This window comes from Narcine bancroftii, chromosome 3, assembly GCF_036971445.1.
Source record: "Narcine bancroftii isolate sNarBan1 chromosome 3, sNarBan1.hap1, whole genome shotgun sequence".
In the NCBI taxonomy this organism is placed as follows: Eukaryota; Metazoa; Chordata; class Chondrichthyes; order Torpediniformes; family Narcinidae; genus Narcine; species Narcine bancroftii.
In genome coordinates this window covers 335,688,166-335,712,306 of record NC_091471.1, presented here as the reverse complement: position 1 = coordinate 335,712,306, position 24,141 = coordinate 335,688,166, and the positions used below count along the sequence as shown (strand labels likewise).

General features: G+C 42.1%; 1 protein-coding gene across 12 annotated transcripts in view; it reads right to left on the bottom strand.

Annotated features, from left to right (window-relative positions):
• spata20 (spermatogenesis associated 20) overlaps nucleotides 1-24,141 on the bottom strand; it is a 352,217-nt gene that overhangs the window by 10,332 nt on the left and 317,744 nt on the right. Inside the window, exon 16 of one of the 12 annotated variants that reach the window (XM_069929416.1) lies at nucleotides 7,722-7,785. The exons of the other annotated variants lie outside the window; for them this stretch is intronic. Coding sequence (XP_069785517.1) covers nucleotides 7,735-7,785 — 51 coding nt within the window. The 3' untranslated portion in view covers nucleotides 7,722-7,734. The remainder of the gene's footprint in view (nucleotides 1-7,721; nucleotides 7,786-24,141) is intronic. 12 annotated transcript variants of the gene reach the window in all.

The window sequence follows — 24,141 nt, the reverse complement described above, 5'->3', positions numbered from 1 at the left end:
ATACTGTTCATACCCGAGTAATGAATATAACCTGCCCACTTGCAATGGGGACTTGTTCCATAATGTTTAATAATGCTCCCACATCATATTTGATCATCAGAACTCTGATATCACACCTCAAAATACTGAAGAAATCTAAATGGTTTCCTGTTTTTGTTTTATGATCTTGGTAACATGGTTTCTCAGGGAAAGAAACCAGGAATTTACAAAGAACTGTAATTACTCTCTAATCAAGGGCCAGGCATTCTAGTGCCTAAACAATATTGTTTGTTCTTCCAGACGACACATGATCAATGACATGGAGTCAGAGCCTCTTCCAACATCAAAGCTATGCTCCTTGATAGAATCTGTAACTACTTTAGAGATTTGTTGTTTCTTTTAATACCATTGATACATTTTTGGATATTAAAGAAATCGAGCAAAATACGAGGGTGGTGCAAGAAAATAGTGCTGAGGTAAATTAGCTGTAATGTACTCCATGGCCAAGCAGACAAAGGGGTCAATAATCCACTCGTTTTTATTTCTTATGTTGTTACCACAAGATATTAAGTAGCAAAATAAATTATGTTCTTGATTAAACAGCAGTAATTTCTGAAAGAAAAGTGCATCACTATTCAAAAAGGTGAAGTTATCAGGGCTAAGGGGAACGCTGAGAGAATGCAATTTGAACTTTTTAGCTGATTAAACGCAGAAACATAAGAAAATTTCCGAAGCCTTGCTTGGAAGAATTGTTTTACCTTCACCAATTAAACTGTAACTATAGCGTAAAAGGAAACTCGGAGGTCTAGTTCTGTTTGGAACACAGCACGTGGCTTTCAGAAGGCTCATGTGGACTTGTTGGCCAGCCTTCACTCTATCGACAACATCTACATGTGTCTTAAAAAAGCAGCCTCTATCCTCAAAGACCCCCACCACCCAGGCCATGCCTGCTTCCCTCTGCTATGTCCCGGAGCCTAAAGATGAGCACTCAGTGGCACAAGGACGGCTTCTTCCCCACTGCCATCAGATTCCTGAATAATCAATGAACCAAAAGACACTGCAGTATTAAAAAAAAATTATTGTTGTAAAAGTGGTTTATGCAAATGTTTGCTCTATGATATTGCTGCAAAACACCGAATTTTGTGACTTATTCATGACAATAAATTCTGGTTTGACTGTGGGAGGCATGGGGAGTGGCTGCTGGTGGTGCACGGAACAAGGAAGAAAGTCATCAGTGTGCACGAATATAACAGAAAAATACGATGCATGTGAGTTCATGAAATAAAAGGAAGATGTGCTGAAGTTCTTTTGTATGAGGATTTGCTTCAGGAGAGCGGTGCCCAGCAGCCATTTTGTGACTGGTCATCAGTTTTCAACCAAGAATCCAAAGACGCCGATGAAAACAAAGGCGTTGTAGTGAATGTGATCACTTCCTGTGCTAAATTCATTTCCTGCCAGATTCCAAGGTGGGGTTGCTTATTGTTGGCATAAAGTACAGTACCAACATGGAAATTAGGAGCAGGTCATTAGGTTTTCAATATGATCGTCCAAATTTGGTCCAACAAACAGGCTGCTGCAGGAACTCAACGGGTTGAGCAGCATCAGAGGAAGAAAAGGAACGGTCGATGTTTTGGGTCAGAAACCGGCCTTGATGAGGGGTTACGGACTGAAATGTTAACAATTCTTCTTCTCCCACGAATGCTGATGAGTTTCTCCGGCAGATTGTTTGTGGCTCCAGAATCCAGCATCTGCAGTCTCCTGTATTCATCCAAATTCAGTTCCTGCTTTCTCCCCATCCCTTGATCTCTCCAGCCATTAATTCTACTACCGACCTCCTTTTTGAGTATATTTAACTCCTCAAATATCTCCTGCATTTGGGTGGGATAGTTGGCTATTACAGCGCCAGCGTCCCGGGTTTGGATCTGGTGCTCTCTGTAATGACCTTGTAAGTTCTCCCTTTGTCTACGTGGATTTCCACCAGGGGCTCCGATGTCCTCCCACCATTCAAAACGTACGGGGGTTGAAAGTAAATTGGTGTATGGGGGGGGGGATGGGCTTGTGGGCTGGAAGGATCTGTTACCGTTCTGTGTATCTAAATTTAAAAGTAGAGAATTCCACAAGTTGGCCACTACCTGGCAGAAGAGATTTCTGCTCATCTCAATATTAAATTACTTATTCCACATCCATGCACTGTGAACACTGATTTTAGATGAGATTAGATTCAACTTTATTGTCATTGAGCCAAGTACAGATACAAGCCAATGAAATGCAATTAGCATCTAACCAGAAGTACAAAGAATAGCGCTATTTACACGTAACTGTGAATAAAAACAAGTGCTCCGGCAAACAAAGTATAAAAGTACTGACAGTACAATATAGGTCCAATACTGCTCAGCACTGTGGTGTAAGGTTCAGCCTTAGGAAAGGAGCTCTTCGTGAACCTGCTGGTTTGGGAGCAGATGCTCCCATAGCACCTACCAGATGCAAAGAGAATAAAAAGTCCATAGGATGAGATATATCCTTGGTAATGCTTTTTTTGCCCCACCCAGGCAGCATTTCTGATAGATGTTCTCAATAGTGGGCAATCGGGTGCCGATAATCCACTGGACTGCTTTACGGTCTGATAAGGGGCACTTGCCAGAGGTGAATATGCTCTCAATGGTACAGCAGTAAACCTCCACGGTATCCTGTGACAGATGAGAGCTTTCTTGATGCTCCTTTTGAATGTCCCTACCACAGGAACATCATTTCTGCTCCTGTCTGTCTAGTCCTGCCAGTATTTTTATAAGCTTCAATATGATCTTCCATAATTGGAACCATAAAACACTACAACACAGAAACAGGTCCTTCTAGACTGTGCCAAATTATTATTCTGCCTAATTCCATTGAACTGCACCTGGACTATATCCCTCCATTCCTTTCCCATCCACGTATTTGTCAAAAAAAATTAAATGTCAAATTTGAGACTGCGTTTACCAATTCAGCAGCCAGCTCATTCCACACTCGCAATTGTCCCTGTGTGAAGAAGTTCCCCTGAATGTTCCATTTAAATTTAGCCCCTTTCATCCTTAACTCCTGTCCTCTAATTTTTATCTCCCCTAACCTCAGTGGAAATAACCTGCTTGCATTTACTCTATCTATACCCGTCATAATTTTGTATACCTCTATCAAATCTCCCTTGCACTCCAGGGATAAAGTCCTAACCTGTTAACCTTTCCCTCTAACTCAGTTCTTCAAGACCTGGCAACATCCTTGTTAATCTCCTCTGCACTCTTTCAATCTTATTGATAGCCTTCTGTCGTTTGATGACAAAACTGCACACGATCCTCCATATTTGGCCTCACCAATGTCTTATACAAGGTCCTTCTAAAAGTGAGGGAATCAAGCTGAAACATTCCATTGTTCTTGCTGTCCTCTCAGAAACTATGCTGATGAACACTTGCTAAACTCCCTCCGTATCAAGAACAGGTAAAACCAAAATTGCACGCAGTGCTCAAGGTGACCCATTCAACCTCTGTCAAAAATTCCCTGCCTGCTCCTGTATTCAAGCACAGGGAGTCAATGACCCAATCCTGCTCCAATTTCTTTTGTTCTGGTATGGAATATATTCTTTGGCTTGGCTTCGCGGACGAAGATTTATGGAGGGGGTAAAAGTCCACGTCAGCTGCAGACTCGTTTGTGGCTGACAAGTCCGATGTGGGACAGGCAGACACGGTTGCAGCGGCTGCAGGGGAAAATTGGTTGGTTGGGGTTGGGTGTTGGGTTTTTCCTCCTTTGCCTTTTGTCAGTGAGGTGGGCTCTGCGGTCTTCTTCAAAGGAGGTTGCTGCCCGCCAAACTGTGAGGCGCCAAGATGCACGGTTTGAGGCGATATCAGCCCACTGGCGGTGGTCAATGTGGTAGGCACCAAGAGATTTCTTTAGGCAGTCCTTGTACCTTTTCTTTGGTGCACCTCTGTCACGGTGGCCAGTGGAGAGCTCGCCATATAACACGATCTTGGGAAGGCGAAGGTCCTCCATTCTGGAGACGTGACCCACCCAGCGCAGCTGGATCTTCAGCAGCGTGGACTCAATGAACTCAGGAGTGTGGGTATGACAACGGCTCTGTATACGCTTATCTTTGTGAGGTTTTTCAGTTGGTTGTTTTTCCAGACTCTTTTGTGTAAACTTCCAAAGGCACTATTTGCCTTGGAGAGTCTGTTGTCTATCTCGTTGTCGATCCTTGCATCCGATGAAATGGTGCAGCCGAGATAGGTAAACTGGTTGACCGTTTTGAGTTTTGTGTGCCCGATGGAGATGTGGGAGGGCTGGTAGTCATGGTAGTCTGCATTTAGAGGAGACACAATGGGAGCACCGGATACAGTAAATAACCCTCTGCATATTCACAAATGGTGTTGGTTCTCTTGAAAGGATTGTTTTGGGCCCCAAATGATGGCGAGCGAGGAGGTTGGCAAGTGTAGGTGCCAAGGTCCTGGTGGGTGGGGAAGGGAGGAGTCACAGAGGAAGTGGTCCCTGTGGAAGGCGGAGAGGGGAGGAGCAGGGTGCTCCCATCGTGTCTCCTCTACATCGGATAGATGAGTGCAGACTGGGAGATCGCTTCATTGAGCACCTCGGCTCTGTCCACCTAAATAGCAAGGATCTCCCAGTGGCCATCCATTTCATTTCCCTTCCCCATTCCCTTGCTGATATGTCTGTCCATGGTCTCATGTACTGCCAGACTGAGACCACCCGCAAATTGGAGGAACAACACCTCATCTTTTGACTGGGCATCCTCCAACTGGATAGGATCAATATTGACTTCTCAGTTTCTTTTAGCCAACACGCCACCCATGTCTCCTATCCTGTAGCTCTGCCCCTCTTTCTTCCCTTTTCCATCTGTCTCCTTTACATCAGTTCTATATTCACAGAGCCAACCTTTCCTCTCTCCTGGCCTCTTCTCCGCATCAAATTCCCTTTTGTCTGTTCTCCCCCTGCTCTTTCTTTTATTCAGACACTACCTGCTTTTTCCATACCTTGAAGAAGGGCTCAAGCTGAAAGCGTTGGTTATTTATCTTTACCTCTTATGGACACTGTGAGACCTGCTGAGTTCCTCCAGCATTTCTGTGTTTTTCCTATTGGAACTCTTGGCACCCAGCTTATTACTGAAGGTTACTCCCATTTTTAAATTCTGCATGCTTGTAAAAGTCAAATATCACACCTTGATGGTATTAATCCTTTCTATCACACTCCATATTGTCCGGCTATGTTTTCAATCTCTCTTCATTTCATTATTTATCCTGGAGCATGTTTCCATCTTTTGGGTTTTTGTGGTCGTTTACTCAGGGGCACTTTTAGAACACTTTTACATAGCCTTCCTGTGTGGTGGAGTTTGTCAGAGGGGGAACATCGTATTCATTAGGCTGTTTCTTATGGATTGTCTGTGGTTAATATACCCTGCAGCCACTCCGTGAAAATGTATAGGGGTACGTGTAAAAATTACAGGATGGAATTTGCATTAATTAATTGCGTCCCAAGATTTTTACACTGCCAACGGAGCAGAAATTTTCCTGAAACTTTCTGCTGTTCAGTGGCTGGGTAGAAGTGTAAAAATGTCCGGATGGAATTTGTCTCTTTTTTTTCTCTGCTGTGTTTTCTTTTTTTTAATCTCTTGGTAAAGCCGTTCCTTCTCTTTTGAGAACAATGTTGTTTTTCCTTCGTACCACCTTGTAAGGAAGAAACAGTTTGATTTTAACATTGCTTTACCCGTGATATTCACCTTCTTCCTTTCCCAGGGAAACATTCTATTACATTCTTGTCACTCGTTAATAAAAGCAGCATTACACAATGTTTGAATGAAGCATTCATGAAGATCCAGCTCTAAATATGCTGAGCCCTGAAACAGTGTGGACTTCCTTCTGTGAAATCTCCTGAGGCAATTGCTATGCACTTAATAGCCAGGCAACACAAACAACAGGAACATCACATATCTATTTCCCATGACCTTTGATATCCAGTCATTAAAGCACTCTCTCTCTCTAATGCTGACTGACAGGATATATCTCATTCTTATCAACCTTCGTGGAAAACTTCTGTGCAGTCTTCCCTCTACAGATACGTCAGTTTTAACTCTTCAAAAGAGGCCTGGATAGGGTGAACAACCAGCTCTTTTTCCAGTAGCAAATACCAGAGAACATCTGCACAAGGTGATGGGAGAAAAGTTTAGGGGAGGCACCAGGGGTAATTTTTTTTCTACACACATGGTGTAGAGGGTGCCTGGAATGCATTGCCGGTGGTGGTGGTGGAGGGTGGTACAAAAGGGACATTTAAAAGACTTTTAGATAGGCACAGGGATGCAAGAAAAATAGAGGTTATAGGTGTGAGGTAGGGAAGATTCAGGTGGTTGAGTAGGCAAAACAGCGTGCACTAAAGGGCCTGTAATGTCCTGTAATGTTCTACGTTTTAAAGGACCACCTTGATCGAAGTCACAATTTCAATGAAAGTCAGCTCTGTAGTAATGTTAAGCTGCGCTGGGTGGGTCACGTCTCCAGAATGGAGGACCATCGCCTTCCCAAGATCGTGTTATATGGCGAGCTCTCCACTGGCCACCGTGACAGAGGTGCACCAAAGAAAAGGTACAAGGACTGCCTAAAGAAATCTCTTGGTGCCTGCCACATTGACCACCACCAGTGGGCTGATATCGCCTCAAACCGTGCATCTTGGCGCCTCACAGTTTGGCAGGCAGCAACCTCCTTTGAAGAAGACCGCAGAGCCCACCTCACTGACAAAAGGCAAAGGAGGAAAAACCCAACACCCAACCCCAACCAACCAATTTTCCCCTGCCACCGCTGCAACCGTGTCTGCCTGTCCCGCATCGGACTTGTCAGCCACAAACGAGCCTGCAGCTGACGTGGACTTTTTACCCCCTTCCATAAATCTTCGTCCGCGAAGCCAAGCCAAAGAAATGCAGACTGGGAGATTGCTTCATTGAGCACCTTGGCTCCGTCCACTGCAATAGTCGATATCTCCTAGTGGCCACCCATTTCATTTCCCTACCCTATTCACTTGCTGACATGTCGGTTCATGGTGTTATGCTCTGCTAGACTGAGACCACCTGCAAAATGGAGGAACACCACCTCATCTTCCGTCTGAGAACCCTCCCACTGGATGGCATTAACATCGACCTCCAGTTTCCATTAGCCAACACCCCACCAATGTCTCCTTTGCTGTCCCTCTCTCTTCCCCTTTCCATCTGTCTCCTTTACCTTAGTTCATCATTCATATAGCCAGCCCTCAACCTCCCCCTCCCCAACTCAATTCTCACCTTTCCTCTCCTGGCCTTTACTCCACATCCAATTATCATCTTTTGTCTGTTGGTCTGTACTCCTCCCCGGCTCTTTCTTTTTTTCCCCATGCTGCCTGCTTTTTCCATATCTTGAAGAAGGGCTCAGGCCTGAAACACCAGTCATATATCTTTACCTCCTATGGACGCTGCAACATCCGCTGAGTTCCTCCAGCATTTCTATGTTTCATTACAATCTTTTATGTTTTTTACATATAACTTACGATTTTCTTTCATTCAGACAGGAACGACCAAAACTCCAAATATCCCAATATCACCACGAGTTTAGACTGAATACCTGAAGTGCGGTATTTACGTAGACTGGACGTGGGACGCCACTGTATCGACATCAACCGTGACGTATAACCTATTTGCGACGTACAGCATCACTGTGTCACCGTTTTTATAATGGATATAACTTCCTCACCTTTTAGTTCCCTCTATCCATTCTTCAGGACAATGTTCAGACATTTCTCACCTTTTGCAATTTTCTGCATTCATATAGAAACATAGAAACATATAAGATAGGAGCAGGAGTAGGTCATTCGGCCCTTTGAGCCTGTTCCGCCATTCAATGAGATCATGGCTGATCTTAAAGTTCAGTACCCCGTCCCCACCTTCTCTCCATAACCCCTAATTCCCTTATACTGAAGAAATATATCTAATTCCCTCTTAAATATATTCAATGAACCTGCCTCTACTGCCCTCTGTGGCAATGAATTCCACAGATTCATCACCCTCTGGGTAAAGAAATTCCTCCTCATCTCGGTCCTAAATGGTTTGCCTATTATCCTCGAACCATGGCCCTTGTTTCTGGACTCCCCCACCATTGGAAACATCCCTTCCTCATCCATTCTGTCCAGTCCTGCCAGATCTCTATGAGATCCCCTTTCAATCTTCTAAACTCCAGCGAGTACAATCCCAAATTGCGCAATCTTTCCTCATCAGTTATTCCTGCCATTCCAGGTATCAGCCTGGTGAATCACCTTTGCACTCCCTCCATTGCAAGAACATCCTTCCACAGATAAGGCGACCAAAACTGCGCACAATACTCCAGGTGTGGTCTCACCAAGGCTCTGTACAGTTGCAGTAAGGTATTCTTATTCCTATACTCAATCCCTCTTGATTTGAAGGCCAACATACCATTTGCCTTTTTAACCGGCTGCTGTACCTGCATGCTCGCCTTCAGTGACTGGTGCACAAGAACCCCTAGGTCTCTCTGCACCTCCCCATCTCCCAATCTATTGCCATTCAAATAGTAATCTGTCCTCCGGTTTGTATTACCAAAGTGGATAACCTCACATTTATCCACATTGTAATGCATTTGCAATGTATCTGCCCAGTCCCCCAATTTATCCAAATCACACTGGAGCTTCCTGACCCCCTCCTCAGTGCACACAACCCCTCCTAGCTTAGTGTCATCGGCAAATCTGGAGATATTACATCCAATCCCCTCATCTAGATCATTAATGTAAATTGTGAACAGCTGGGGTCCCAGCACAGATCCTTGTGGCACCCCACTGGTCATCGCCTGCCACTCAGAAAATGAGCCGTTTATCCCAACTCTCTGTCTTCTATCTGCCAGCCAGTTCTCAATCCACATCAATACCTTGCCCCCAATCCCATGAGCCTTGATTTTGCATGCCAGTCATTTAAGTGGGACCTTACCGAAGGCCTTTTAGAAGTCCAGGTACACCACATCCACTGGCTCTCCCCCATCTATTTTACCTGTCACCATCTCAAAGAATTCCAATAGATTTGTCAAATCCATGTTGACTCTGTCCGATCCCTTCTCTGCTAGTCATATGCTCCTCTATTACATCCTTAATAATGGATTCCATCATTTTGCCCACTACTGATGTAAGGCTCACCAGCCTATAATTCCCTGCTTTTTCTCTACCCCCCTTTTTAAATAGTGGGGTAACATTAGCTACCCTCCAATCCATGGGTACTGATCCTGAGACTATCAAGTTCTGGAAAATAATTCTTAAAGCATCTGCTATCTGAATGTCCACTTCCTGAAGTACCCTAGGATGTAGATTATCAGGCCCTTGGGATTTATCGGCCTTCAATCCCTTCAATTTCCCCAAGACCATGTCCTTAGAGATACTGATTTCTTTCAGCTCCTCCCTTGCATTAGTCTCTATGTTTCCCAACATCCTTGGGAGGTTATTTGTATCCTCTCTTGTGAAAACAAAACTAAAGTAAGAATTTAATTGGTCTGCCATTTCCTTATTCCCCATTATCTATTCCCCTGATTCTGACTGCAAAGGACCTACTCTGTATTTCACCAATCTTTTCCTCTTGACATATCTATAAAAGCTTTTGCAGTTGGTTTTTATGTTTGCCGCAAGCTTACTTTTGTCATTTATTTTTGCCCTCTTGATTAATCCATTTGTCCTCCTTTGCTGTATCTTGAACTGTTCCCAGTCTTCAGATTTGGTACTTTTTTTGGCCAATTGCTATGCTCTCTCTTTGGACCTAATGCTATCCCTAATTTCCCTTGTTATCCACGGTTGAGTCACCTTTTTTGGTTTATTTTTATGCCAAACCGGTATAAACGATTTCTGCAATTCTTCCATTAGATCTGTGAATGCTTTCCATTGTCTATCCACCGTCAACCCCACCCCACCCCCCCATAAACACCACCCAATCAATCTTACTCAACTCCCATCTCATACCATCATAATTCCCTTTATTTAAATTCAGGTTTTAATTTCTTCACTCTCCATGTCGAGTGAGAATTCGATCATATTGTGATCACTCCTACCCAAAGGGCCTCGTACAACAAGACTGCCCCTTTTCATTGCATAATACCCAGTCTAAAATGGCCTACTCCCGAGTTGGTTCCTCGACATACTGGTCTAGATAAAAACGTGTCAGTGCAGGAAATGACCACCTTTGTCAAACCTGCCTGTCAGATGACGCCGATTATCCTTATTGCAGCCCCTCTTTTAAACATTTGCCCGATTTTCTTCCTGTACTGTATGGGCACACATTGAACCTTGCTGCACGACTATAGTTGGAGATGAGTGTCTTTTTCGTGTAATCGGGACTAGTGCCTGGGGTTTAACCTGCTCCCCTCTCCAACATCAGCGCTGCTCAGCCATCCAGACCATTCAGAAAATGCCCCAGTAATTCCCAGGACTTGTGGGTCAAGTGTTCAAATCCCCCTTCAGCATCTACAGTTACATATCTGATTCTGGTATTAAGTAAAACAATAGGCACTTTTAGGTAGACCAAACACTCGTTTGTAAATGCGGAGGTTCTTTGCCCTTACGGGTAAAGATGTACCTTTCTGAATGCACCGTGGCTGGCTCCAAGGCGCTAATTCCAACCCTTCTTGGGGAAGGATAATTGGCGTAGCGCTGCGCTCTGCCGCCTGACCTGAATGTAAAACAAGCAGCTAGTTAGGGGTGGGCTGATGGTAACATCAGCCCACGACCTATCTCCCCACTCACCCTTCTCCCTCCAAGGCAGGGACGGTGGGCAGGAGCCATCGGGGAAGTGGGAGCCCTAGGGGTAGCAGGGGCCGTGGGGGGCCGTCTCAGCAGGAGTTACCTCAGTGGGAGCCATCAGAGGGTGGCTGGTGGGGCCACTCTCTGCGGCTCAAAACGCAGCAGAGCAATGGCCGTCTTCACTACCCATAATCCACCATGCAGCTGGAACTGTTCTGGGAAGCACAGAGCATTCCTGCTGCGTGGGGGATTGTGGGTAGGGAAGGCAGCCATTGCTCTGCCGCGTATTTATGACAGGTGGCATTACAGCACCAGTTCCCTGTCTCCATTTGCTCTGTTTGTTATAATTGTTCATAAAATTCCTTAAAGTTTTCATTAATCTCTGTTGGATTATATGTAATTTGTTTGTCCTTTTTCCTTGATGCCAATACAGTTCTTTTAGCTTGTTCTGTTTTAAGTTGCCAGGCTAATATTTTGTGCGTTTTTTCTCCTAGCTCATAATACTTTTGCTTTATTTTCATTATGTTCTTCTCCACCTTGTGCGTTTGTAATGTTTCATATTTTATTTTTTTGTCCGCCAATTCTCTTCTTTTTGTTATATCTTCCCTTGTTGCTAATTCTTTTTCTGTACTTATTATTTCCCTTTCCAACTGTTCTATTTCCCGATTGTAATCCTTTTTCATCTTAGTTACATAACTTATTACCTGCCCTCTTATGAAGGCTTTCATTGCATCCCATAATATAAATTTGTCTTTCACTGATTCCGTATTTATTTCAAAGTACATTTTAATTTGGCGTTCAATAAATTCTCTAAATTCCTGTCTTTTAAGTAGCATGGAGTTTAATCTCCATCTATACGTTCTTGGTGGGATGTCCTCCAGTTCTATTGCTAATAACAAGGGTGAATGATCAGATAGCAATCTAGCTTTATATTCAGTTTTCCTAACTCTCCCTTGAATCTGGGCTGACAACAAAAACATACCAATCCTTGAGTATGTTTTATGCCTACTCAAATAATATGAGTATTCCTTCTCTCTTGGGTGCTGCCTCCTCCATATATCCATAAGTTTCATTTCCTGCATTGATTTAACCATAAATTTGGCCACTTTATTCTTTTTACTAGTCTTTTGTCCAGTTTTATCCAATATTGGGTCCAAATTAAGGTTAAAAATCCCCTCTTATCAATATATTCTCCTGTGTATCTACAATTTTCAAAAAAATATCTTGCGAAAACTTTTGATCCTCTTCTTTAGGTTCATATATATTGATCAAATTCCAGAATTCTGAATATATCTGACACTTTATCATTACATATCTCCCTCCTGGATCTATTATTTCCTCCTCTATTTTGATTGGTACATTTTTATTAATTAATAAGGCTACACCTCTAGCTTTTGAATTATATGATGCTGCCGTTACGTGTCCTACCCAGTCTCTCCTTAATTTATTATGTTCCACTTCAGTTAGATATGTTTCCTGCATAAATGCTATGTCTATTTTTTCAGGAAATTTAATAGCCTTTGTTGTTTAATTTGGTTATGTATTCCATTAATATTTATAGTTATATAATTCAACATGGCCATCTCATATTCTGTTTACACCTCATTTCCGCTTCCTCACCACCACCTTCCCCCTTTTCCCCATTTTCATCTCTCAGTTTTCCCTTTTTGAACTCAATGTATGACAACACTTTTAAAACATAAAATAGTTCAACAACTCCCACATCTAAAATTCCCTTAACCCCAAATGTCCCACCCCCCTCTCTGAGTTGCCCCTTGTCCCTTTCCGGGCAACCACAATTCCCTTCTCCATTTGGATTGCGAACCAGCTCGCAGGCATCAACTGATTTCGCAGTGGCTGTTATTCTCTCCCACCCAACCCCCTCCAGAAAAGACTTTTATCTTCACATATAACAAAGCTCACTCTATTTTTTTTCTTTTTTTTCCCCCTTACTTCCTTTCTTCCCTTTTCTTTCCCTTCTTTAGTTCTTACTTATACATTATTTTTACATCTTTATATGTAGTTTGTCGTCATTCTTCGTTCTTGTTACATCTCTCCTTCTGTCCTGCAGGCATTCTGCAAATTCTCATGCTTTCTCCAGATCCGAGAACAGTCTGTTTTGCTCCCCAGGATAAATATTTTAAGCACAGCTGGATATCTTAACATAAATTTATAGCCTTTTTTCCATAGGATCGATTTTGCTGTGTTAAACTCCTTCCTCTTCTTTAGGAGTTCAAAACTTATGTCTGGGAAAAAAAATAATTTTTGACATTTGTATTCCAATGGTTTTTTTGTCTTCTCTAATTTTATTCCTTGCCCGTTCCAGTATATTTTCTCTTGTCATGTATCTCAGAAATTTTACTAAAATGGATCTTGGTTTTTGTTGTGTCTGTGGTTTCAGAGCTAGTGTTCTGTGTGCCCTTTCTATTTCCATTCCTTCCTGTATTTCTGGCATTCCCAGGACCTTTGGGATCCATTCTTTTATAAATTATTTCATATTTGCGCCTTCTTCATCTTCCTTTAGGCCCACTATCTTTATGTTGTTTTGCCTACTATAGTTTTCCATTATATCAAATCTTCTGAGCTAACAACTCTTGTCACTCTAACTTTTTTGTCACTTCCAGTTTTATTCTTAAGTCATTCACTTCCATTTCTACAGCCATTTCTCATTCTTCCACATTTTCTAATCTTTTCCCTATTTCTGTCATGACCAGCTCTATTCTACTCACTTTTTCTTCTATACTTTTCATTTCACTAAATTCTAATGAAATTAGAATTCTTTTAATGCTCTCATTTGTTCTTGAAAATTTTTAAAATCTATATACTGTCCATCTATTTTACCTTGTATTCCTCTGAGCAGAGCTTGGTCTTCTTCCCCTTCTTCTGTGACTGCACCTGTGTTTGTGTCTTCTACTTCTCTTCCTTGTATCTGTGTCTCTTCTGACTTTCTTGTTGAGTTGCTTGCCTCATGGCTTCTTGCTGTTGGTCCTCTTCTTCTGGGCTAGTCATCTGTGGGCCTCCTGTTGCTGTTCTTCTTTCCTATCACTTTCCGCTTCTTCCAGCTGAGAGCCCTGATGTCGGGCATCCCTCAGCTGGTCATGCTGTGTTTGCTTGCTCCTCAGCTGGGCCCCCCTTCCGTTGGTGTTTTCTTTTTCCTTAGTGTGCGCAGTTGCGCGCTTCTATTTGGCTCAGAGAGCCATTTTTGCAGTCCAGAGGTCACGACTCTGCGGGGTCATCACCAACCTTGGGGAGTGGGCTCCTTTTTCCACGATGGCTCCATTTCTTCATGCAGGTAAGGCCTTCTGCTTTCTCTTCCGGCGTCTTTTCTTCTTTTTTTCCCCGTTGTTTTTACTTTTTCCTTCTTGGGTGCCATTTTCTTTCTTTTCTCCACAACTTTATCTTTTATTTGTTGTGTTTTGTGTTTCTTGAACTTTGTATTTTCTTCACTTTATTTCTTCTTTTCTGGAGAGGGTTGGTATTCTCCTACCGGCCACTACTCCATCACGTGACTTCTCCTCCATTGGCTCTGGAGGGCGCTACGAGGCACCTCTGGATATGAATGGGATACTGGAGCAGCCTTTTAGGGCTGCTGTCTGAAAGGTAAGTCCTTAGTTTTCCATCCGCTCCTGTAGCCAGCCTCAAGGCAGAGACCTGACATGAAATGGCCTAGTAATACATCCCTGAAACTACCAGGTTTGTTTTAAAGAAAAAAAATCTTTCAATTTCTAAGGGATAATGTGCAAGATCCACATTTATAGGGAGATCGGATGGGTATTCGAAATACATGGAAATAAATAGCTTACGATAAAAGTACAAATGTCCCCAATAATGGAACAGGTATAAGTTTAGTGTTACCCTGGGATTACCAGGGTCTCCAAACATACTGTGAGCTATCAGGACCCATGCAGTCAGTGCTGCTGTGTCACATGTCATCAGTACATCCTATTCATTAGCCTGTTGCAGCGGATTGCCTGCAGTTAAAATTTGAGAGCGGGAATGAGTCCCTCATTTCCGTTCCGATCTTTTTACACAAACTGGAATCCGTAAAGTTGGGAATAATTTCCCATAACACACAATAAACAAGACAAGAAAGTCTTTGAGTTGGAAATGTTTACATTAACTCTGAAGGACTGGAAAACATGTTAAATGACTGATTGATCTTGGGTCCTGATAAAACTAATTGAGTTAATCTTGTTAAAACACTGTTAAGTATGTAAAAAAACTGATTGCATTAACTCATAGAAATGTTCATCAGACACTTCCCATTGAAAGATTCATCAGACATTTAATGAGGAATGTAAAATAAATCAGACAAGCTTGTCTGTTTTCTATGGTATAAATATGAACTTGTGCGTTCTGATGGTGGTTTCGGTTACTGCAGTCTCTCCATGATATTGTATGAATAAACTCTGGGTGCAAACCTCAAGTCTCCATAGGTGAGATCATTTCTATGACATCCTCCATCACCTGTATTTGAAGATAACCCAGTCTAAACTCTGGTTTTGCTAACAACTGAAGAAAGGGTACCAGACACCCTGAGGAAAGAAAAAAAGTTGCGCCAGTCTGCACACCGTTTTGCAGTTGGATTAATGATGGGAGATTTGCTCTTCACTTAAGCATTTATACTCCTTCTGGTCAGCCAACGGCAGATTTGAATGGATGTTGCCAGGTCTTGAGGCACTGAGTTACAGGGAAAGGTTAAGCAAGCTCGGTCTTTATTCCCTGGAATCTAGAAGAATGAGTGGAGATTTGATACAGGTATACAAAATTAGGAGGAGGACAGATGGAGTAAATGCAGGCAGGCTTTTTCCACTGAGGTTAGATGAGACAAGAATTAGAGGACATGATAAGGGAGAAAGGTGAAATGCTTAAAGGGAACATTGAGGGGAACTTCACACAGTGTTGAGAGTGTAGAATGAGCTGCCAGCTTAAATAGTGAATGTAGGTCGATTTTGACATTTAAGAAAAAATTTAGAAAGGTACATGGATGGGAGGGGTATGGGGGGCTATGGTCCATGTCCAGGTCAATAGGACTAGGCAGAACAATAGTTTGGCACAGATTAGATGGGCTGAAGAGCTATGGTGTTTGATGGTTCTGTGGCATGAACATTGACTGACCTAATTTTAGTTCACCCCCACCCCATCTGATTCCACTGTTCCCATATCTTCTTTACCAACTCCTGTATTTACTTTTGCTCTCTCTAACTCTTCTTTCTCCACCCCCATTCCAAATGGTTTCTCTTTCTGCCTGTCTCTCCACCACCCAGACCTTCTTCCTATACTCTGCCAATTCTGGGTCCCTCCCTCATCTTATTTTCCCTTAAATTTATACAGTAGTATGCAAAGGTTTGTTGGGCACCCCTGGTCAAAATTTCTGTTATTGTAAATAGCTAAGTGAGTAAAAGATGTCCTGAATTTTCAAAATCCATAAAGTTAAAGATGACACATTCCTTTAATATTTTAAGATATTTTATATTTGTGTCATCGATTACTTTCTTTATTTCCATCTTTTACAGTTTCAAAACAATAAAAAAAAGGAAAAGGGCCCGAAGCAAATTTTGGGCTCCCTATATGGTTAATATTTAGTAACACTGGCTTTGGCAAGTATCACAGCTTGTAAACGCTCTCTGTAGCCAGGGAAGAGTCTTTCAATTCTTGTTTGGGGAATTTTCACCCATTCTTCCTTGCAAAAGGACTCCAGTTCTGTGAGATTCTTGGGCCATCTTGATTGTTCTGCTCTTTTAAGGCCTATCCACAGTTTTTGATGATGTTTATGTCGGGGGACTGTAGGATCTATGGACAAACCTTCAGCTTGCACCTCTTGAGGTTGTCCATCGTGGATTTTGAGGTGTGCTTAGGCTCATTATCCTGTTGTAGAAGCCATCTACTTTTCTGTGGATAGACCTCAAAAGAGCAGTGCATGCAAATCAGTTCATCCTTTACTTAGCTATTTCACAGTAACAGAAATTTTGACCAGTTGTCTGTGGTAAAAACACAATGCTGGAGTGTCCTTTATATAGCAAAGATACACAACTGGAGTTTCAGTCTCGAAACACTTCAACAAGACTTTGTCTGACCTGTTGAGTTCCTACAACAATTCTTTGTTTGCTCAAGATTCCATATCTGAAACTTTTGTGTTAAACTAAACAATCTGTCTACTTTGGAACTTTTTTTTGGGAGGACCAGACTTACAATCCAAATCATATGAGGAATGCTCGCATGAACTATGTTTTATATTAATTATACGCAATGCTTTAGTGATCATTTTAGTCATATATTCACAAAGACTCAATGTTAGGATTTATTAAAAACCGAGTTTCTATTCAGATTGCTACCATTGAACAAGCCAGCATTAGCTTGTATGACAATATAGTAATATTTAAAAATCTTATTTGCTCATTCACAATCTGGGTTATTAATCCAACCAATGTCTCACCACTTTTTCAAATGCTCACTGATTTACAAATTAATGATAACATTAATTTGTATTGATGTTTATACTGAGTTTAATTAATATTAAGTTTATTATAACATAAATATAAATGTAACCCCTTCATTATCTAATGCTTTCTTTGCCAGTTGCTCCCTTGTCACAAAGCAACACAGCAACTTAATTTTGGGAGAAAGGTGAAGGAAATGTTTCTGTCAACCTTAATTTACTTCTCTTCAAACAGTTCTCAACTTTCAGCTTTGCAACAGCGTGATCTCCTGCCTACGCTTCAGTCAATGGCACCGTCCCTTGAATAACTCTTCCATATCTTGGTTAAAGTGCTATCTTCCCAACAAAGACACTTGGCCTTGCTCTGGGCGCACAAGCAACTCAGACCTCCTGATTCAAGACATCTTGGAACAATGCTCAAAGAAGCAACTAAAGCTGAAACTTTATATTGGCAACTAAAGTTGATTCACAAAGATGGAGGGATTGAGTTATAAAGAGAGGACAGATGGGTAGGACTTCATTCTTTAAAGTATGAGAGACAAAGCAGAGACCTTATAGATGTTTATAAAATCTTGAAGGGCAGAGTAAGTTATTGTTTATTCTCCAGGGTTGGAGGGCCCTAATCCAGAGCATACAGGTTTCCAGTTTTTCCTCTATGTCTCACACCATCCTGACATTGTTTCTTCATAACTGCTGAATCTGAACATTGGAACTGACCGCCCAATAGTACTATGAGAATACCTCTGCTGGTGGATTTTAAGAAAGTGTATTATCTTCCTACCTTCCAGAATAATTAAACAATTAAGATGGGCAAAAAATTCTGGCCTTTCCTGTGATTTCCCCATTCCAAAAATGAATGAATAAAAATAATATTGCAGAATTAGTACTCTCAAAAGGAGTAGAATTTGAAAGGATAAAAACTGCATGATGAATGGAGCAACTGGAATGGGTCTAATTCACATGTTCTTTCAAGGAGCCAGCACAGTGACAATGGGCTGAAGAACCGCCTGTGGGTGCTGGAAAATTCTCCTGGAGGCTATGAAGTACTTGTACTTCTTCAGGATTAATGAAAATTAAATTATGCATTTTAATAAATTATAAACGCATTAAAACAGATCACAGGATTGCAATAGAACATATGATCTATCAGCTATACCCTATACGATGAAATAAATTAAATATTACTAATATATCACATCTGAAAATATTCACTTGAAGTTGGTGGAGACACTATGTTGGAAGGAACGTAACCTATAGTATTTGCTTTTGCAATAAAGTTTTAATATTTGATCTGCCCCTTAAAGGCAGCAAGAACTAATTGTTGTAAATAGGACCTTTTAGGTCATTATATCAAATGTTTTAACCAAATCAAGGTCAAATTTCCTTCTGACTAGGAAACTTAATTTAGAACTTGGTAGGTTGTATATCCTTGACCACTACCCAAGTGTCGCAGAAAATAACTGACTTCTTTCAGTCTTCATTGTTAAGAAAAACTAGCCTTGCTCTTTCCATTGCTTTCTTCCCATAGAATGCTGCTCAACCCATGGAGTTCTTCTAGCAGATGGTTTCTTGCTTTTGCCCCCCAATGATGTCACCTTTAAATGAATGAAATCAAAACACTCATGGCTTGGTTTCGCGAACGAAGATTTAGGAAGGAGCTTGTCCTTCGAGCCTGCGCAATAGATTTTTTTAGGTGGAGTGCAGTATGCGCAGTACTGGCCCCACCCTTTACACCCAGGGTTTATCTGCCATGGCCTAGCAAGCTGGGTCGGTGACAGCCAGGTCCTCGGGTCATAAGTGTTACGTTGGAGTGTCCTTCTCCTAGATGGATGGCCTGACAATGCTAATGAGCCCCTTCTGCCCAGATTTGAAATTGGAGTTTTCCTATTATCAGGCTGGCTGCCAACCAAAGCTAACGAGCCCAGCCTTCCAAATCAAAATACTACAGATGCTGGATATTGCAAATAAGAACAGAAAATGCTGGCTGCCACTCGCGAGAGGGGTACACCCAGATTCTTCCTGCGAATCTGCTCTGTGTCTGAAACCTATTGCACCTGTGCTGTAATGTCTGCTTAATCTCCACTTTTGCTTCTGAGATAGAAACATTATTCAGTGATCTTGCAAAGGCTTTGAACAACATGTATTGCTTGCAGAGAAATGAGCATGTAAATCAATGAGCAATCACAGCTCAGCTTCAGCTATATTTTTTCCTTGTCCCTTCAGTGACCTTCATGATGGCAGAGAAAACTAAAAGCTGCCTTCCGACTGCTAGAGGAAAGGAAATGGTGCATGGCGATGGTAAACTTGAGTCAGGAGCCAAACAGACTGTATCCCCCAAGACAAGAGTTTGTCACGTCAAATAACATTTCTACCCTCAAGTCTATTAGATTAAGTATGCTGCTTTGTCAGGGATACCATTCAGATGAGGTATTAAATTGTTTCAGCGCACATTGAAAACCCTCATGACATTATTAAAGATGAATATGGAGTTCTCCAAATTCCCAGACAACAACTCCTTTCTTTAACAGTGTTGCCAGAAACATATTAACCAATCTCACAGTATCATCTGTGTAGGATCTTTATGTGTGTCTTTTCCTGGACCAGCGTAGATTTTATGCTTGAAATTATTTTGAACTGTGTAAAGAATTTGAATATGTTTCAAAGGGATGCAATAAAGAGGTACATGAAAGCTTGCTTTTCTCCTTGAATGGATGAACAGCCTGCAGTTCAACCCTGTACTTGGTTAACATCGACTTAGTCTAAGGGGAGAGGGCAAAGATTTAAAAGGGATCCGAGGGGGCACCTTTATCAGAAAATGCAGAACAGAGACAGGAAATGGTTGAGGCAGGTGCAATGAAACCATTTAAAATACATTTAGACAGGTGCATTGTTTGAGGGACATAAGCCAAACACAGGCAAATGGAAAAAGCTCAGATGGGCAACTGTCTAGAGCTCAATTATTTTATTGAATCTGGGTCAGAGGTTCAGTTCTCCACAATATGTAAGTGTCAACCCAAGTATCCCAGAAATTCCCTTGTACATTTAATCTCATCCTATATTGACGGCTTGCGAATGTGAAAGTAATCTGTCACAAGTCAAAATGCACTATGAAAACCTGAGAAAATATATCAAATCCCCAAGTAAAATATTTAGTACAATAGCTAATTCAATTACAAGTTTAATGAAAACTTTATTACTCCTGTAAGTAGCTGCAAAATTAATAAGGACTTATTATGGAGACCCCAGCCTCTATAATTTATAGTAACTTCTCAAATTCTGGCATGTTATTAAAATGCTAATTATAAAAGGGCACCAGCTGCCTGTTCAAATCTCTGGTAAAACTAACCAGTGCTCGAATTAAAATTATGAAAAACCAGTGTGATTTTTGTTAAGTAAGTGAACAACAGGTATTTGAAATTTTAGCTGTGTTTCTCTGGTTGAGTTAGCAACCCTTGGGTTCCAAACTCATTGAAAAGCTCTGAAAGGGATCCCAGATGCGGTGCAGTTAGCGCACCGCTGTTACAGCGCCAGCGATCGGGACCAGGGTTCAAATCCCAAATTGTCTGTAAGTTCTCCCCATGTCTGCATGGGGTTCCCCTGGGGGCTCCAGTTTCCTCCCACTGTTCAAAGCGTACAGCAGGTGTGGATTAATTGGGTGCAAATGGGCAGCAAGGTCTCATGGGCCAAAATGGCCTGTTTGTCTAAATAAATAAAATAAATGTGATGTTAAAACTTCTTGCCTTTTTCCTTGTCAGTTGGCTCTATAAAATGAGTGATACTTCTTAGTGTCCTAGCTAATATTTATCCCTCGATCCAATAACTAAAATAAACACCAATCTGGCCATTAATACTCCACCATACTTTATATTTCAAAAGAGCTTCATGGGCTATAAATACGCTAATGTGCGAAATGGAAATCTTTTCTCCTTATTTTAATAAATATTTCACTAGCTAAATGTTAAGCTTGATGATTTCCCGTATCAGTCGTGGTTTTGAATCAGGCTTTTCATAAGAGAGGAAGAAACTTCTCAAGATATTTTCCTCGTCTTTTGCCGTGTCTCCATGGTAGCCTTGTGTTTTGTGGAAATCTCAATGTCAAGTTCCATACCACAGAGACTAAATTTAGAGTTTCACAACCAGTTAAAAGAGTCGGTCTCCTCTATATCTTATCTTGCACTGTGGCAGTTGAACTTCAATTGGTGATCAGTATGCAGTCGATTGTTAGAGTTGCGTCTCGATAGAGTCTATCAAGACAGGAACTTTATCTGTGATCTGTGAGTTTCCTCATAATACTGCTGAAAATGAAACTGAAACCATTTCTCACAATGTTGATAGAGCAGTTCAGAAGATGTAATGCTTCACTCTGTCCTGATCCACCTGGAGAACGATACCTCATGCGCCAAGCTCTTCGTTGACTTCAGCACGGCATTCCACATGATCATACGTCAGAGGCCAGTGAATAAACTGTCCTCGTTGGGACTCAACACCTTTTTGTAACTAGATTCTGGTCTTCTTGATTGAAAGGCCACAGTCTGCTGGGTTGGAAGCAAAATCTCGGCTCACAACTGAACTGCCAGATTCAGTTCAAACAGAACCATGAAGTTTACGGATGGTACAACAGTAGCAGGCCTCATCGGTAACAATGATGAGTAAGCTAACACAGACGAAGTTGGGAGGCTCATAAGATCAACAACCCGAGTCTCAACATGGACAAGAAAAAGGAGATGAGTGTGAACCTCAGGTGGACAAAAGTTGTCCATTCTCCACTACACATCAATGGTTCCATTGAGAAGATAATGGAGAGCACAAAATTCCTTGGGGTGCACATAAAAGAAGACCTACCTTGGACCCACAACACCTCATCATTCGTCAGGAAGGCGCAGCAGCGTCTACCCTCCCTAAGGAGGTTGAGGAGGCCAAGGCTACCAGCCCCCATCTTGACAACTCTTTTCCAGGAGCACAGTAGAGAGGGTCCTGTCTGGCTGCATCATTGGGTGGTCTTGTGGCTGCAAAGCATTGGACCAGAAGTCAATGCAGAGAATCATCAAGATGGCCGAGAAGATCACTGGAGTCTCCCTTTCTTCTGTTGATGACTTACCAAAACTTACCAAATGCATTGCTTTAAATAGGGCACAAAGAATTATTGAGGACCCTTTCTATCCAGAACCAACTGCCATCTATTAAGAGGTACAGGAGCATCAAAATTAGGACTGCCAGGCTGGGAAATTAATGAACAGTATCCTGTAACTGAGTAAACCATCCCAAAATAGTTAAATACATTTACTTTAAATTATATCTTCTTGTATATATGTGATTATGATGTACTGTGTATTGTGTGTGCACTGTAGTCTGGAGAAACTCTGTTTTATTGGGTTGTATACATCTAGCCAGATGATAATAAATTTGAAGTTGTATGGAATGCTGATCTTCATTGATGGAGGATTGAATTCAAGGGATAATGTTGCAGTTCTATGAAACCCTGATTAGACTTTACTTGGAGCATTTCATTCAGTTCTTGTCACCTCATTATAGGAAGGATGTGGAAGCTATGGAGAGATTGTAGAGGAGATTTACCAGGATGTGGCCTGGATTTGAGAACATATCCATTGAAGCAAGATTGACAGAGCTAGGTCTTTTCTCTTTGGAGTGACAAAGGATAAGAGGTGATTTAATGAAGGTATATAAGATTATGAGGTTACCGGCACCACCTACGGCTCCTAGAACGCTTCCACCAGCGTTGTCTCCGCTCCATCCTCAACATCCATTGGAGCGCTTACATCCCTAACGTCGAAGTACTCGAGATGGCAGAGGTCGACAGCATCGAGTCCACGCTGCTGAAGATCCAGCTGCGCTGGATGGGTCACGTCTCCAGAATGGAGGACCATCGCCTTCCCAAGATCGTGTTATATGGCGAGCTCTCCACTGGCCACCGTGACAGAGGTGCACCAAAGAAAAGGTACAAGGACTGCCTAAAGAAATCTCTTGGTGCCTGCCACATTGACCACCGCCAGTGGGCTGATAACGCCTCAAACCGTGCATCTTGGCGCCTCACAGTTTGGCGGGCAGCAACCTCCTTTGAAGAAGACCGCAGAGCCCACCTCACTGACAAAAGGCAAAGGAGGAAAAACCCAACACCCAACCCCAACCAACCAATTTTCCCCTGCAACCGCTGCAATCGTGTCTGCCTGTCCCGCATCGGACTTGTCAGCCACAAACGAGCTTGCAGCTGACGTGGACTTTTTACCCCCTCCATAAATCTTCGTCCGCGAAGCCAAGCCAAAGAAAGATAAGATTATGAAGGGCATAGATAGGCTGGACAGCCAGCAGCTTTTTACTGGGGTAACAAAAACAAATACTAAGGACTTTTGATTAAGGTGAATGGAGGAAAGTTTAGGGGAGATGCCAAAGGTAAGTCTTTTTTTACAGAGTGTAGTTCATACCTGGAATGCATGGGCGGGGATGGTGGTTGGTACAATAGGGATTTTTTAAAAACTTTGAGCCAGGCATATGAATGCAAGAAAAGGTGTGGAGTAGGAAAGGGTTAAATTGTTGTGGAGTGGGTTCACACAGGTCGGCACAACATCATTGGCTGAAAGGCCTGTACTGTGGAGTAATGTTCTATGTCCGTGCAGCTGACCGCAGATATCCAAGGTTACCTCTGTTAATGCCATTGTACAGTATTAGCCAACTCTGCTCTCCCCTCTAAAATCAATGCAGATTAAATGGAAAGGAGGTCTGTCATTTTTACAGATATCTACCCCTCTAGGGTCTTTCCAAGCACCAATTCTAATGCAAATCTGCCGAATTAATTGAAGTCTTTGTTAGAAAGTTTTTTTGTATTGATTTAAAGAAGAGAGAAACAAAAGCGTGAAAAAAATTAGGCTGTTTTAATCAGGGGCAATCACAATGCTCTGAGGAACTCAACAGGTCAGGCAGCAGCCATGGAAGGT